The sequence below is a fragment of the Caenorhabditis remanei genome, chromosome V (genome assembly GCF_010183535.1).
Source record: "Caenorhabditis remanei strain PX506 chromosome V, whole genome shotgun sequence".
NCBI classification, from domain to species: domain Eukaryota; kingdom Metazoa; phylum Nematoda; class Chromadorea; order Rhabditida; family Rhabditidae; genus Caenorhabditis; species Caenorhabditis remanei.
This window is the reverse complement of record NC_071332.1, coordinates 16,148,194-16,162,820: the sequence shown is the minus strand read 5'-3', so window position 1 is coordinate 16,162,820 and position 14,627 is coordinate 16,148,194. Positions and strand designations below refer to the sequence as shown.

General features: G+C 39.5%; 1 protein-coding gene across 1 annotated transcript; it reads left to right on the top strand.

Moving 5' to 3' along the window:
* Positions 1–6,691: 6,691 nt before the first annotated feature.
* Positions 6,692–11,155, top strand: GCK72_020503 (uncharacterized protein; the record flags this gene model as incomplete). The annotated part of the gene is made up of 10 exons (XM_053733618.1): positions 6,692–6,737; positions 6,787–7,274; positions 7,320–7,487; positions 7,536–8,032; positions 8,104–8,306; positions 8,350–8,996; positions 9,043–9,567; positions 9,615–10,587; positions 10,636–10,892; positions 10,940–11,155. The coding sequence occupies 10 exons, from the start codon at positions 6,692–6,694 to the stop codon at positions 11,153–11,155; spliced, it is 4,020 nt and encodes a 1,339-aa protein (XP_053582531.1).
* Positions 11,156–14,627: the final 3,472 nt, after the last annotated feature.

Genomic DNA, 14,627 nt, shown 5'->3' with positions numbered 1-14,627 from the left:
TGTGACGACATGTGTTCTGATGTGGAGGTGTTCATTTATCAGATATGATAAGGACCGATCTTATTCATTTTTCTATTGATAAAATCTTTTCAAGTTCTTAGACAACAAACACCAGATAAATACCAGCGCTTTCTTTTGTTTCTTGCATATATTATGCCTCTCTTCCTGCTAATCACCCAATATTCCGAAGTTTTCATTCATATTATACATGTATCAAGAGCTTGTATGTGCATTTATGTGGATATTTTATTGAAATATGAAAATCGATATTCCTAGCATTGGTGAGACTGTACTGAACTGCAAGTGAAAATTTCAAGATGCAGGTTAAAAACATCGATCGATCCTAATCAAATTTTAAAGTTTCAATACTTTATTCGTGCTTTTGATGACTCAGAAAAAAATCTAACGTTTATAAGTTCTTGTATGACGGAATTATGATGAGGGGGGGGGGGGGGCGTGATTTGAATGATCGATAGATTCTTATGTCGTTTATAAGCAATAAAGAATAAGCAATAAACAACCCAAATAAGAGATTTGCAGACACGGAAGTATGTCAGGTGCTTGAAACTGTAATATACTTTATTAATGTGAGTATAAATTTTATAAATACCTGAACAACGCCGAATACCGAAAAATAAACTGTACAGCTAATAGAGATACAGTCACAGAGTAGACTCCAGTATACATTGCTAGAATTGTTGTCAAATAGTATTTTTATTATGATTGGCAACTCACTTATAATAACATTCAAAGTGTCTTTGCTCACTAGGGAAGGATCCTGAGTCAAGATGGAGTTACGGGTCGAGACCTAAATGGTTGGAAAGCTTGAGTTGTGAAAATTCCAAAACAGTTTTCAAATTTTGCTGAACGCTTCTAGGAATCGAGAAAAATGAGCTCAAAGTTCGGCTCTGGTCTCGATTCTTAACCATATGAATCGTCCGAGTAGAGGGTGAATGGGAGCTACTTTCCTCACTCCCCAGGTAATCCACGTTTTTCAACGGTTGGTTGGTCGAGTGGGTACACAGGTGAACCGCTGGGAATCCTATATGTGAAAGTGCCAGAATAGCGTCCTATATGTGTCCCTAAATGAAAAGTGGACCGCGCGTGTGGCGTATATGTGCGGTCGTCTTTTCTGTGTACTGGCCGCGCGTGCACCCATTTGGCTCCCATATACGTTCCATGTATGGTCCATATTTGAGGGTGGCGGCCGGCCGCCGCAACGACACTCCGGAATTACACGTGCGCGTGTTGTTTACCGTAAATCGACGCGACATTTTTTTTCCATAAGTCCGGGCCCATTTTCTCCGTTTCTCGAAGTTTTCACCTATTTTCTTCATTCTTTTTGCACAAAACAGATAATGGCAAACTTCAAAAATAAAAATAAAGCTATTTAAACTTACGGAAACTTATTTTTTCAATACAAAAATTGTTATTTTCTCAATAAACTTGAATTTTAGCTTTTTGTCGAGAAATTCGAGTCTTGTGTTTTTCTTTACTTCGGTATGATAATAAATTATATTTTTCAGATGGATTTAAAGGTAAGAAGGTAAGTATTTGTCATACCGAAGTAAAGTCAAAATACCGGACTTCGAATTTCGTCGGCGGGTTTTTTTTCAGAGTTCAAAGAAAAGCTCGAACATCAAAAATTGTTTTATAACCGCCAAGCTAACTTATAATATTTATATGAAATCGTATGTGATTTTCAATTTTTCGTGAAGTATTGCCATTATCTGTTTGAAAAATGAAGAACTTCGAGAAAGAACGGAGAAAATGTACAAGTCCGAGAAATGGAAAGTGAACAAGTTGAAAAAAGGAATAGTAAAACAACATAATAGCATTACATACCTATCATAACAATGAATTAGGGCTTTCTAGTGTTTCATACACAATAATCAACCAAATACGGTTGGTAGAATTAATGCTGATATGCTATCCATATGCGTTCCATATGCGCCCCACGTTTTCGGCCGACCGCGCGTGGATCCATATGGGCACATATAGGGCCCAACCCTCATTCTTTTTAGCCACATATTCGCCACCGCGCGGTTCCATATGTGTTCCCCAGCGGTTCACCTGTGTAAGAGGTTGGGTTGGGAGGCAAGAGGTCTGGGTTCGGTTCCTCTGGACGCTGTTTGTTTTTTTTTTCTTTTTTCATTTTCACCTTTCTGGATATGGATTTTATCTATTTTTATGGTTCTTTGTGAAAAAGTAAGTTTGTTTCTCCTTTTTTGATCAGTGAAAGGATACGGAAAAGCTTATTTCTGAAATTTGCTGATATTTTTTGCCAAAATTACTTTTGTGTATTTTTTGTTAAAACCTCATGAAGAAAAATAAAAATAGATAAAATCCATATCCAGAAAGGTGAAAATGAAAAAAGAAAAAAACAAACAGCGTCCAGAGGAACCGAACCCAGACCTCTTGCCTCCCAACCCAACCTCTTACCCACTCGACCAACCAACCGTCACAGGTAAACCGCTAAGTCCCAAAAACGGATCGGCGGCGGCGCGCAAGTTGCCCAACGGCGAACATACGGTGGTTGAAGTTGCGAGCCGCCGACGGACCAACGTTTAGTAGCCGACGGACCAACGTTTAGCCGCCACCGGGCCAACTTTCACCCGGCGCACTTTCCCAATAGGCCCCTTTCCCGGTAGTTTCGGAACACATGGTTGAATAATTATTGTTTATTATAAGAAAAAAACAGAAATACAATTAAAAAGGAAGAAAGAAGAAAAATAGAAATTAAAATATTCTTGGCGTTTGACTCCATCTGACTTGTTTCCTTTCATTTCTCGTTCCAAGTGTAAAATTGTGTAATCGGTGTTTTGATTTCCAATAGTTAGAGTTCTTTTTTGGTGAAGATTGTTCAAATCTGAAATAAAATAGATAAAATTTGGTCGAAGTCCGATAGTTACTCACATATATTTCTCCTTTAGCTTATTGAATTCCGCTAAATAGTGTAACAAATCCTTTGAGACAGACGTTCGATCCCGATTTTGAGCTCGCTTTAATGGTGCTTTTGACGATGTTTTTTTCCTAAATAACTACGCTTATTTTCTTTCATAGAGAATCGAAAATACCTTTATTTCATGTGAAAAACGTCGTCGTTGTCTCCGAATTTCCCATTGACAACGTTTGGTGGTCCTGACGGGCTTCTGTTGCATTTCTCAGGCGCTAAGACGTCAGATTCTGTAAAAGAATAGTTAAACTACATAGAATTATAATCAGATTCATGCGATAACAAACCTTTTCTGTCCTCCGATAGCTGAAACATCCTCCATATTGCGTTGAGACGCCCGACGCCATCACAAGTTGTCTCGATTAGCCTAGAAACGAATAATGGAGTGATTATTCAACGGGTAGTAAGCGGATAGTAATTAAGATTTATCAATTACTTGAACGAAATGTAACAATCTAAAAATTATCAAGAATTACATGAAAATCGAAGAAAAATAAACGTTTTTACTGAAAAATAATTCGAGCGGCGCCGGTGAAGATTTACTGCGAACACCGAAATAGCGGAGTATCGTTGCGACTTCTCGCTGAAAGCGGCGGCTTGGATTGAAACTTGAATGTTGAAGGCATGTTGAAAAAGAGCAGATAGTTGAGAAAAGTAGTGAACGTCCAAACGTTTTAAATAGAAAGAAACCGAAAGTTGCAAAAGAGACACATTTCAATAACTATGAATATGGTTTTGAATTACCGTATAACCCGTGATAGAAGCACATCCAGAATTGCCTGTAACTTCTTAGTATGTACTCGTTCAAAAAAAGTTGTCAACTACAAAAATGAAGCTCTACTTGTGATCTGTATACTCCATAAGTCGTTCACCGGTTATTAAGCAAATATCAACGCTGTTCAGTCTTGAAAATGCCTTCCAGTTTTATTCACCTAGTTTCAATAGATCACGAAATTTCAAAGTGAACCTATGCAAACGCGCTCTTTTGAGAAAAATAGGTTACCTAAATTTTTTTGTTCAAACTGAAGAACTTTGACAAGAAATAGTTTTAAGAAGAAATATAACCGAGAAAGGCCAATTTTTTGAAAGAACAAAAACTTTTTTAATCAACTCATTGTTCTGAATCATTGTAATATTTTTGAGCCTTTTTGGGGTTCGAAAAATATTCGGAACGTACAAATACTTTATTATGACTTTTACTACAATTGGCATTTGTTTCGTATGCTTGGAAGTAGTTTTCCATTCATTTTTACCAGTCGGTTTATGTCGTTCACCGGTTATTAAGCCGCCGTTTAGCCGCCAGCGGTTCACTCACCGGTTATTAGCCCGTTCCTGGTCAGTGATTTAGCCGCCAGCGGCTGTTCAGCCGCCATTAAGCCGTTTTTAAGCCGCCAAAAATAAAATCAATTTTTATGAAAAAAACGAAATAAAGAATGAATCATCTATCTAATAGGACCCGCCTCTTAAAATATTTTCTCAAAATTCCATCTCTAACACAACTTCTGTAATGTTCCGCAACATTGTCACTCATCGGTTATTAAGCCGCCATTGGAACTTTGGCGGTCGCTCACCGGTTATTGGGCCGTTATTAAGCCGCTAGCGCTTTTTCAGCCGCCAACAACACGCTTTTGGGACTTAGCGGTTTACCTGTGGTTGAAAAACGTGGATTACCTGGGGAGTGAGGAAAGTAGCTCCCATTCACCCTCTACTCGGACGATTCATATGGTTAAGAATCGAGATCAGAGCCGAACTTTGAGCTCATTTTTCTCGATTCCTAGAAGCGTTCAGCAAAATTTGAAAACTGTTTTGGAATTTTCACAACTCAAGCTTTCCAACCATATAGGTCTCGACCCGTAACTCCATCTCGACTCAGGATCCATCCCTAGTCAGGTTAAATGGGGAAGAATAAGGGAAATAAACATATCCATTATTAACTTTTTTTTTAATACACTACTCCACAAAAATATCGTTCCAGCCCTATGTTTTTCGAAAAAAGGTGCTCACCTTAATATTTATAAAAAGGTGTCCACATGAAAAATACTTTATATTCAGATAGAATTTGGGTCTAGGTGTTTTTATTTCTACACCGTGACCCAGAGAATCACTTGTACTGTGAACAGAAATATTAACAGCAATTAAATTTTCGTTTTTGACCAATTTCAATTTTCCCAAAAGCCTCCTTATTTCTGCTCTATGCATGAGCAGTTTATGCATGAGCAGCATGGTAACAGTCGAAAATAGCCCATGGGATGTTGCCATAATCACTGACATATTCGAAAGTGCAATATCAAAATGTTTGGTGTATAAAGTAGACGTAAGATAGACCGCTGGTGCCAAGATAACCAGAAATGGTAGAGATATTTGTAGACAGACAGCTTTGAAAAACTGTCTTTGTAAATGTAAAGTTTAGTTTATTCTATATGTGCAACTCATTCTCTACGACTATACGATGTAAGTAGTGATTGAGTGTTATCTCCCTCAAAACGCACTTAATTATTCAGGAACATTTCGCACCATAATCTAATTAATTATGCGTGCTGCATATTAAATGAGTTCGGTAATAATTAATGAGCTTATGGTTGAAACCGTGTTTTCCCGCAAAATCTAATTAATTATGCACGGTAATGGGATGGCGTGCCCGCGGTCTGTTTTTTTTTTGAAAATTCTTTACACATTTTCCAACAAATTTATTTCATATTTAAAAAAAATTTAATTTTGAAATCCGCCATCATCCGCACCCAGTGCTTCTTCTCCTTCTTCCTCATCCTCCTCGTTCTCTTCCTCGTCCTCTTCCCACCGTGCCTCCAACTCCGCCACCGATGCTAGCATTATCTAATTTTCGTTGTATTTATCTAGCATTATCTAATTTTCATTGTATTTATCTAATTTATCTATTTTTATTGTATTAATTTTATATTTATCTATTTTTTATTGTATTAATTGTATATTTATCAGTTTTTTAAATAAAAAACATGTCAACTACAAAAATGTCTCAACTACAAAAATGGGGTGTGTGCATAAGAAAGGGGTAGAGAAGAATATCATCCCCCCTCACCGGGGAGATTTTTCCACAAAGGGTTTCAGATGTGTGTGGGGGGAAAACATAAAAAAATGTACATGAAGCATCTTCTATTTGTACACACTTAACATTAACATGTGAATATTGTCTAGTCTTGACAATTTCTCCCTGTTAGTCTTCAATAATTTGTGAATAGTTTTTTACATAGTCACCAACATAATGTATCACATTTCTTCCTCTTTTCAATGAAAATTCACTATTTTACTTAACTTTTCGACAAAAGTAGTGCTTTTTTTCTATTACTTTTCGATAAAATAACGCCCCAAGGCGTAAAACAACAGAATAGGGGTATGTGAGCCGGAGCCTCCCCACAAGGGAGGCATAGGCGAAACAGAGAAATAGCTGGTCATCCTCTAGAGCGCCTAAGGCACACCAGCATGTCTGTGTGTCCTTTTTTCCGTCCTTAGAGCGCCTAAGGCACACCAGCATGTCTGTGTGTCGGTTTGTCCTTGTATTTCGCAATAGCAACAATATTTGAATTATCATAAATCGCGTGACAGATGATTGACATGTTTTATACAAATGGTATGATAAATCGCGTGACAGATGATTGACATGATTTATACAAATGGTATGAATTATTAATTAAGGTATCGCCCTTTAAAACCACTTATGCGCGCGAAAAGGTTCATTATCGTCTGGACTTATTGTACTGAATGGACGCTAATACTTCTTCTTCTGCCGCTTTGGCTCCCGAGAATGGTATGTTTTTTTTTTCAACTTTTTTCTTTTCACATTTCCGTTTTTGTAGATGCTCTTGTTGGAAAGGCATATCCAACAGACGCCGAGTTGGCGTTTTTTGGCAATTTCGCCACTGTTGTTGATGGATCTGATCTGGTCCGATCAACGACCGAAACTCTGAAACTCCCCCCGACACGTATCAAGTTGAAAAACTTGGACAAACTACCAACATCCAACACGTTGGATGTAAATATTGGAATCTTATTCGATATCTTCATCCGTTGGATGTTGATGAAGGCTGGAGCATGCTTGAAGACAACGCGATTCTGGTTAAACCTTCGACACCCCGGATACGAAAAAGCTCCAACTGGATTCTGGATGCCACATCGGACATATGATAAGTTAAATGGCCACACACTGATGAACGAAATCGCCAGACATTCGCAATCAAACCGAAACCTCGGATTGGACGAGACGCTCATTCTCTCAATGCGAATTTTTACAAAGGACAAGAAAGCATTGCCTGGTCGTGGTCACCGAGCTCCCGAGGAAATACGCGTAAGTAGTTAAAACACTGTTTCTCTATACAAATGTAGCTTTCAGAAAATGTTTGGTCTCCATCACGGTCACAATGTTGTCGGAGACTCGCATTGTCTTCCAAAAGCTCTAGCAATGGGAAAGCTATGGAGCGATATGCAGAGCTGTAGCGACCCTGGAGAGAAAAAGACAATGGCCTGCAAACTACAAAAAGTGATGAGAAAGGAGGGAAAGGTTAGAGATTTTTTAAAGAAAGACCTAATTGACAAGTAATTGTTTAAGGCATTCGACAATAGATGTAGAATACAAATGGAGCGTGCTATGGATCTTCTGGAAGAGGCTGGTATGGATGTGGACCAAATGGAACACAATCTAGAGGATTTGGAGAAATTGGCCGAATACTTGGACGAATACCACATTTGTATTTGGGAGATGCCACCCCATTTTCCATTTCCAGTGGTCAGAGAGGAATTCAACAAGGGAGCAGAGAATTTTATCCCCCTCTTCTACCACGATGGCCATTACGATCACTTCCACCCAACGGTCGAGAATGTTCAAGCTCGTTTCTGCTTCCGATGCCACAAAGTTGTCGGTGCGAACCATGCTAGAACATGCGAAACCAAATGCCGGAGATGTGGAAACAACGAATGCGAGCCAGAAGAAGGAGTGTCGATCTGGTGTGAGAGGTGCAATATCACATTTCGAAGTCAAGAGTGTTACAAAAGACATTTGGAAAAGAAAACGCTGAAAGCATTTCCGTATTGCGATGTTTACGAAAAGTAAGTTGAAATCGTTATTGTAATCTCTACTAATTTTTCAGATGCAAAAATTGTCGTACCATTCACACTAGAGAGTCATATTCAAAAGTGAAACATGAATGCTTTTCCACATACTTGTGTAAAATCTGTCAAACAAGAGCCGGCGAAGATCATCAATGTGTACATGTCATACCATCTGAAAAGGATCGAAATAAGCAGATGGATAAGCAAAAGGAATGGAAAATGGTCATCTACGATTGCGAAAGCATTGTTGCTTCTACGGCAGAGTATACCGGTAAGATTTGTGAAATTTTTTTATTTTTTAAGTTTTATTCTAGGAGCTCAATCGTTGGGTGGAAAGCATGTACCAAACGTACTATGCTACAAGATTATTTGCCAAACTTGTTTGGGAAAAGAATGTGCATGTTGTGGACCAATGCAAGTGCTATCATCGATCGAGGAGCCAGAACCAGTAATCCAACGCTTCGTTGAAGTACTCCGATCAGACCTTACACTGAAAAATGCATATATCATTGCTCACAATGGCGGCCGATATGACCACGTCTTCACGCTAGAGGAGATGATTTCACATGAAAAACATCCGGCGAATTTCGTTATGAATGGCAATACATTCATTCTGGTGGACGTGCCCACATCCATAAAGACGAGCTTCCATTTTCGGGATTCAGTGAAGTACTTACCGATGAAATTATCTCAAATGCCTGCCGCATTTGACTTGGATACAAAATCTAAAGGATATTTTCCATACATGTTCAATCACCCGGGTAATTATGGTGTCAATCTTCCTGGGTTACCTCCCATCGAATACTACGAACCCCAATATATGGGTACGAAGGATAAGGAACAATTCGAGAAATGGTATGATGCGAACAAGGAGAAACCATTTGATTTCAATCGTGAAATTGTGGATTACTGCAAGAATGATGTCCAAATCCTAGTCGAAGCACTTGTCAAGTTCATAACGGTAAGTTATTTTTGTAGTTTTAATCGAAAAATTTTGTTTTTTGCAGATTTGTCAGACAATATTCTCCGGTTGGAACCCAATTGTTCAAGCTTCAACACTGGCTTCATATATTCAGTTTATAATGAAACATGACCATATAAAACCTGGTGTACTTGGATATATTCCGGAAAATGGATATGGTGGAAGGAACAACTCAAAAATCGCTCTCAAATATCTAATGTGGTTGGAACACAAGAATCCTGGCTTGAAACTCATTCACAAGCTTTCAAAGGAAGGGGAATTCTATTTGGAATGTGGAAACACAGGATTCTTTGTCGATGGATACGACCCCGAAACGAAAGAAGTATACGAAGTCCACGGTTGTCTATGGCATGGCTGCAACAGATGTTGGATGGATCAAGAAGCAAAGTGTCCGGCAAATAAGAATCGCACCATGGGAGAGCTGTATGAAACCACAATAGACCGAGATGACATCATAAGAGCAGCCGGATATACTCTACATGTTAAATGGGAATGTGATATCAACGAGGACTTGAGAAAAGATAAAGAAATGAGAGATTTCTTTAAAAATGTAAGTTTATTGGCACAATTTATTTTTTCAAAAAAGTATAATTTCAGTGTAACCATACTCATCATCTTCAACCCCGTGAAGGAATGTATGGTGGTCGTACACAACAATTCCAAAGTCTCGTGAAAGCATGCTCCAAATACTCGATCGAATACTTTGATTTCTGCTCCCTGTATCCATATATCAACATGAAGGGTGCCGAATACCCTGTTGGAGCACCAAAACGGATAGTGAGTGATTTTGAGCCAATTGTACCTGGACGTCTTCCATATCGTGGTGTCATATTTTGTGATATATTACCACCATTGGATTGTAAACTGCCAGTCATTCCCACTCGCTCTGATGGAAAATTGCTCTTTGTTCTATGCCGAACATGTGGACATTCCAAGAATCCAAAACGAAAGTGCACACACACCAAGATTTCTGAGCGTTTCCTGACCGGTGTTTGGTGCACGGATGAGTTGAACTTGGCCATCGAAGAAGGTTACAAAGTGCTCCGTTATCATGAAGTCTGGCACTGGGATGAGTGGTTCCGCGGTGGATTCTTCTCAAGTTTCATGGAACCGTTGTTGAAAATGAAACATGAATCGTCAGGCCTCCCGGAAAATGTCGTCACAGAACAGGACATCGACAAATATATTGAAGAAATCTTCCAAAACGAAGGAATCAAGTTGGATATCGACAAGATCAAGAAGAATCCCGCTCTCCGAAGTCTTGCCAAGCTATTTCTCAATAGCACATGGGGAAAGCTGGCGCAAAACCCGTGTAAAAGCGACACCAAGTTGTTCCCGATTCAGAAAGCCGTGAGTGCTGTGCAATTCATGTGTGAACCAGGAATGGAGCCGAAATGTTTCGAAGAATGGAAGGATACTCACATACTCGTTTCCCGAAAGCCGACCCATGACGCGGTTCATTCAGCGAAATTCACCAATATTGTATATGGAGCGCTCACCACGTCAGCCGCAAGAGTCAAATTGTACCAAGCAATGAAATTGGTTGGACCAGAGAATTTGATTTACTGCGGTAAGTATTTTGCATTTTTGTATTGATTTTAATTAATTTATCTTCCAGACACAGACTCCATAATCTTCCGCCAAGAAAGAGGGACTAATCCACTTGAATCCCTCCGAGGAAACGGACTGGGACAGTTGACGGACGAAACACCGGCTGGATGGCATATTGATGAGATTGTGGCTATGGCCCCAAAGGTCTATGCTTACAAAATGGTCAATGAAAGTGGAGAGGAGAAGTACTCAGTCAGAGCAAAGGGTTTCACCCTTAATCATGAAACGGCTGAAAAAATCAACTTTTTCACGATGAAACAAATGGTATGTGACAAGATTATGTTTTCATATTTATACTATTTTCTTTTCAGATGCTCCGCCACCTCAAAAAGGAAGAAGCCAACACGACAGTCAACAAAATGGCCATGAAGAGAGGCTCGAACATATTAGATGGAATCGAGACGACAATCGATAAGAAACGCCTTCGTCCTGTAATGGACAAGGGAAACTTTGCGAGCGACGGCTCGCTGATCCCCTTCGGCCTCATGAATCCTTCCACCACCATCGAAGATGATTATATGTATTAATTATATATTTTTTAATGTATTAATTGTATATTTATCTATTTTTATTGTATTAATTGTATATTTATCTATTTTTATTGTATTAATTGTATATTTATCTATTTTTTATTGTATTAAATGTATATTTATCTATTTTTTATTGTATATTTATCAGTTTTTTAATAAAAAACATGTCAACTACAAAAATGTCTCAACTACAAAAATGGGGGTATGTGTACATAAGAAAGGGGTAGGAGAGAATATCATCTCCCCTCACCGGGGAGATTTCTCCACAAAGGGGTTCAGTTGTGTGTGTGTGTGGGGAGACAAATCTAATGTACATGAAGCATTTCCTGATTGTCTGCTCTTATCAATAACATGGGAATATTGTCTAGTCTTAACATTACTCTTCCGTTAGTTTTCAATAATTTGTGTAGAGTTTTCACATAGTCACCAACATAATGTACCACATTTCTTTCCATTTTTCGACAAAAATACATACAATTTCCACACTTTTCGACAAATTTAGTGATTTTCTTCCATTTTTTCGACAGATTAACGCCAAATGTTTTCTATTCTTCCATAAGAAATAGGATTTTTTTCTATTTTTCGATAAATCAACGCCAAATTTCTTCTATTCTTCGACGAGAAATAGGATTTTTTTTTCATTTTTCGACAAATTTAGTGTTTTTTCTCCCACTTTTCGATAAATTAACGCCCCAAGGCGTAAAACAACAGAATAGGGGTATGTGAGCCGGAGCCTCCCCACAAGGGAGGTGAAGGTGAAACAAAGTTATAGCTAGTCATTGTCTCCTCACTAGAGCGCCGAAGGCGAGCCAGAACATCTATGTGCTTTTCCTCCCATTAGAGCGCCGAAGACGCCCCAGAACGTCTATCTGTCTTCCTTCACCCGTAGAGCGTCAAAGGCGCACCAGCATATCTGTGCGTCCGGATGTCCTGACAGGGAAGATGCTGTCTGTGTGGTGTCTCCCCTCCCATTAGAGCGCCGAAGGCGCACCAGCCCTATGTCTCCTCTTCCCGCCCTTAGAGCGCCTAAGGCGCACCAGCCATGTGCCTCCCCTCCCCTCCCATCGAGCGCCGAAGGTGCACCAGCACATATAGGTGTCTTCTCCATCCACAGAGCGTAAAAGGCGCCCCAGCACATCTATGCGCCTTCTCCATCCATAGAGCGCCGACGGCGCACCGTCTATGTGCCCGGATGTCCTAACGAAGAAGAGGCCTATGTGTGCCTCCCCTCCCCTCCCACTAGAGCGTCAAAGGCGCGCCAGACCTATCCATTACACATCTGTGTATCCGTATGTCCGCGCGAAGAGAGGTGCCTCCTCCATCCATATAGAAGAAGGATCTGTCTGTATGTATATTTCTCCGCAAGAAAGGGATGACACAATAGGTGTCAATTATTACATTCTCGAAGAGGGTGGAGATGTAAAATCTGACATTGAATACACGATACGGAAAAAGAACAATCATTCACTCTTCTCTGGTGGACAACAACAAAACAAAAACGGTATTTCAGTGTGGGCAATGACATATATGTCTCAAACATTCTCTTTTTTTAAATCTAGAACATTCGGTAATCCGGTAATTTTGTGTATGAGAAGACTATGAAGGGAGTGTGTTATGTAATACTTAGAGAGGGGACATGGTAGATACTATCTACCCCTTTGTCGGTGTATGCCTATCAATCATAGACCATGCGGAAAAGGAACCTCCAAAAACAATCTCTGCACATTTCATGTACATTTAATGTACAATTGTAACATTCGATACACAATTAGTGCACAATTACAAAAACAGTGAAAAACAAGGAATTTCACACATATTTTATTGTCCTGAAGGAATATACAAGGGGGGCATACATTTTTTTCTACGGGGGTATACATTTTTTTCTATAGGAACACATATTTTCTCTGTATGCACACGTATTTTTTTAACAGGAGCATACATTTCTTCTACAGAGACATGCATGGATGCTTGATTCCCTCACAATAAGATGTTATGTACAACTTTAAATCACAAACAGTACATGCCCCAACTTTGTTTCAAGAATATGTTATACATAGAAGGAGGGTGTTCTGTCTGCGTGTCTGTATGTCCACATGAAGAGGGAGTCTTTGTGTCTCCTCTTCTCGCCCTTAGAGCGCCTAAGGCGCACCAGCCTGTGTCTCCCCTCCCCTACCATAGAGCGCCTAAGGCGCACCAGTCCCGTGTCTCCTCTTCTCGCCCTTAGAGCGCCTAAGGCGCACCAGCCTGTGTCTCCCCTCCCCTAACATAGAGCGCCTAAGGCGCACCAGCCTGTGTCTCCTCTTCCCGCCCTTAGAGCGCCTAAGACACACCAGCCCTGTGCCTCCCTTCCCCTCACACTAGAGCGTCGCAGGCGCACCATATCTGTGTGTCCGGATGTCCTTTCGAAGAAGAGGCCTATGTGGCGTCTCCCCTCCCCTCACTTAGAGCGTCGAAGGCGTGCCAGACTAGGTGGGAGTGCTATTATTTATGCGGAACATTGTGTGTTTCTTGAAGGAAGGAACGGGGAAAATAGAGAATTCTATGTGCTCAACAGTGAAGATGTCTATTTGTATGGCATAATGCCCGAAATTCGACAGTGGCACTAACTAGTCAGAACAAGGGTGATATTTGTTTTTGTATGAGTTCAAATGTAAACTAAATGTGTTCGTCAATGTTTAAGGAAAAAATATTAAAAGTTTCCAAGAATAGATATGTCAGACCCGGGTTCTTTTAGATTTGGATACTGTGAATATATTGTTTTATTCCGCATTGGTTGGATGCTTCACTACATGATGGCTAGGATACACATAGTTGGATAGCCACTGCAGCATAATTTTTCCAGTTCAATCCGTTCCAACTTCGCATGTATACATGCTTTCCAATTAGTAAAAAAAAAACTATTCACAAGGAAAATATCCCAATACATCTTCAAAAACCATGAGAATCTCTACACAATTCAGGACGTCTATCCATAGTGTCATGTGTCTGTTGACCTTTGTATTAAAAAAAGACGTGGATTAGAGGCAATTTGGCTGTCAATGACTAGCATACCTCCAAAAACACTAGAAATTTTAGAAAATCCTCAGATAATGCAGTATCTCAGTGTAAATCAGTACTAATACATACATTTTGTCCTATAAAATACATGCATTCGCTTGCCTTTGAATGAATTAGAAGCATGAAATGGAGGGTATTGGTCTGATAATGGCTATCATTTCTTAACAGAATACGGAAAATTTCAGAAAATCTTCAGATAATTCATTAACTCTACGTGAATCGACACTCCTACATACATTTTGGTTCAAGGAAACCATGCATTCTCCAATCCTTTGAATCAATAAAAAAAACACAATGGAAAGGAAAATTACAAAATAATAGGATAATACTTGTATTTAAGACATGTACACATGTTTTGCTCTGTGATGGACATGTTTAAGTTGGTATCTGAATCAGAAAAAATCATGATTTC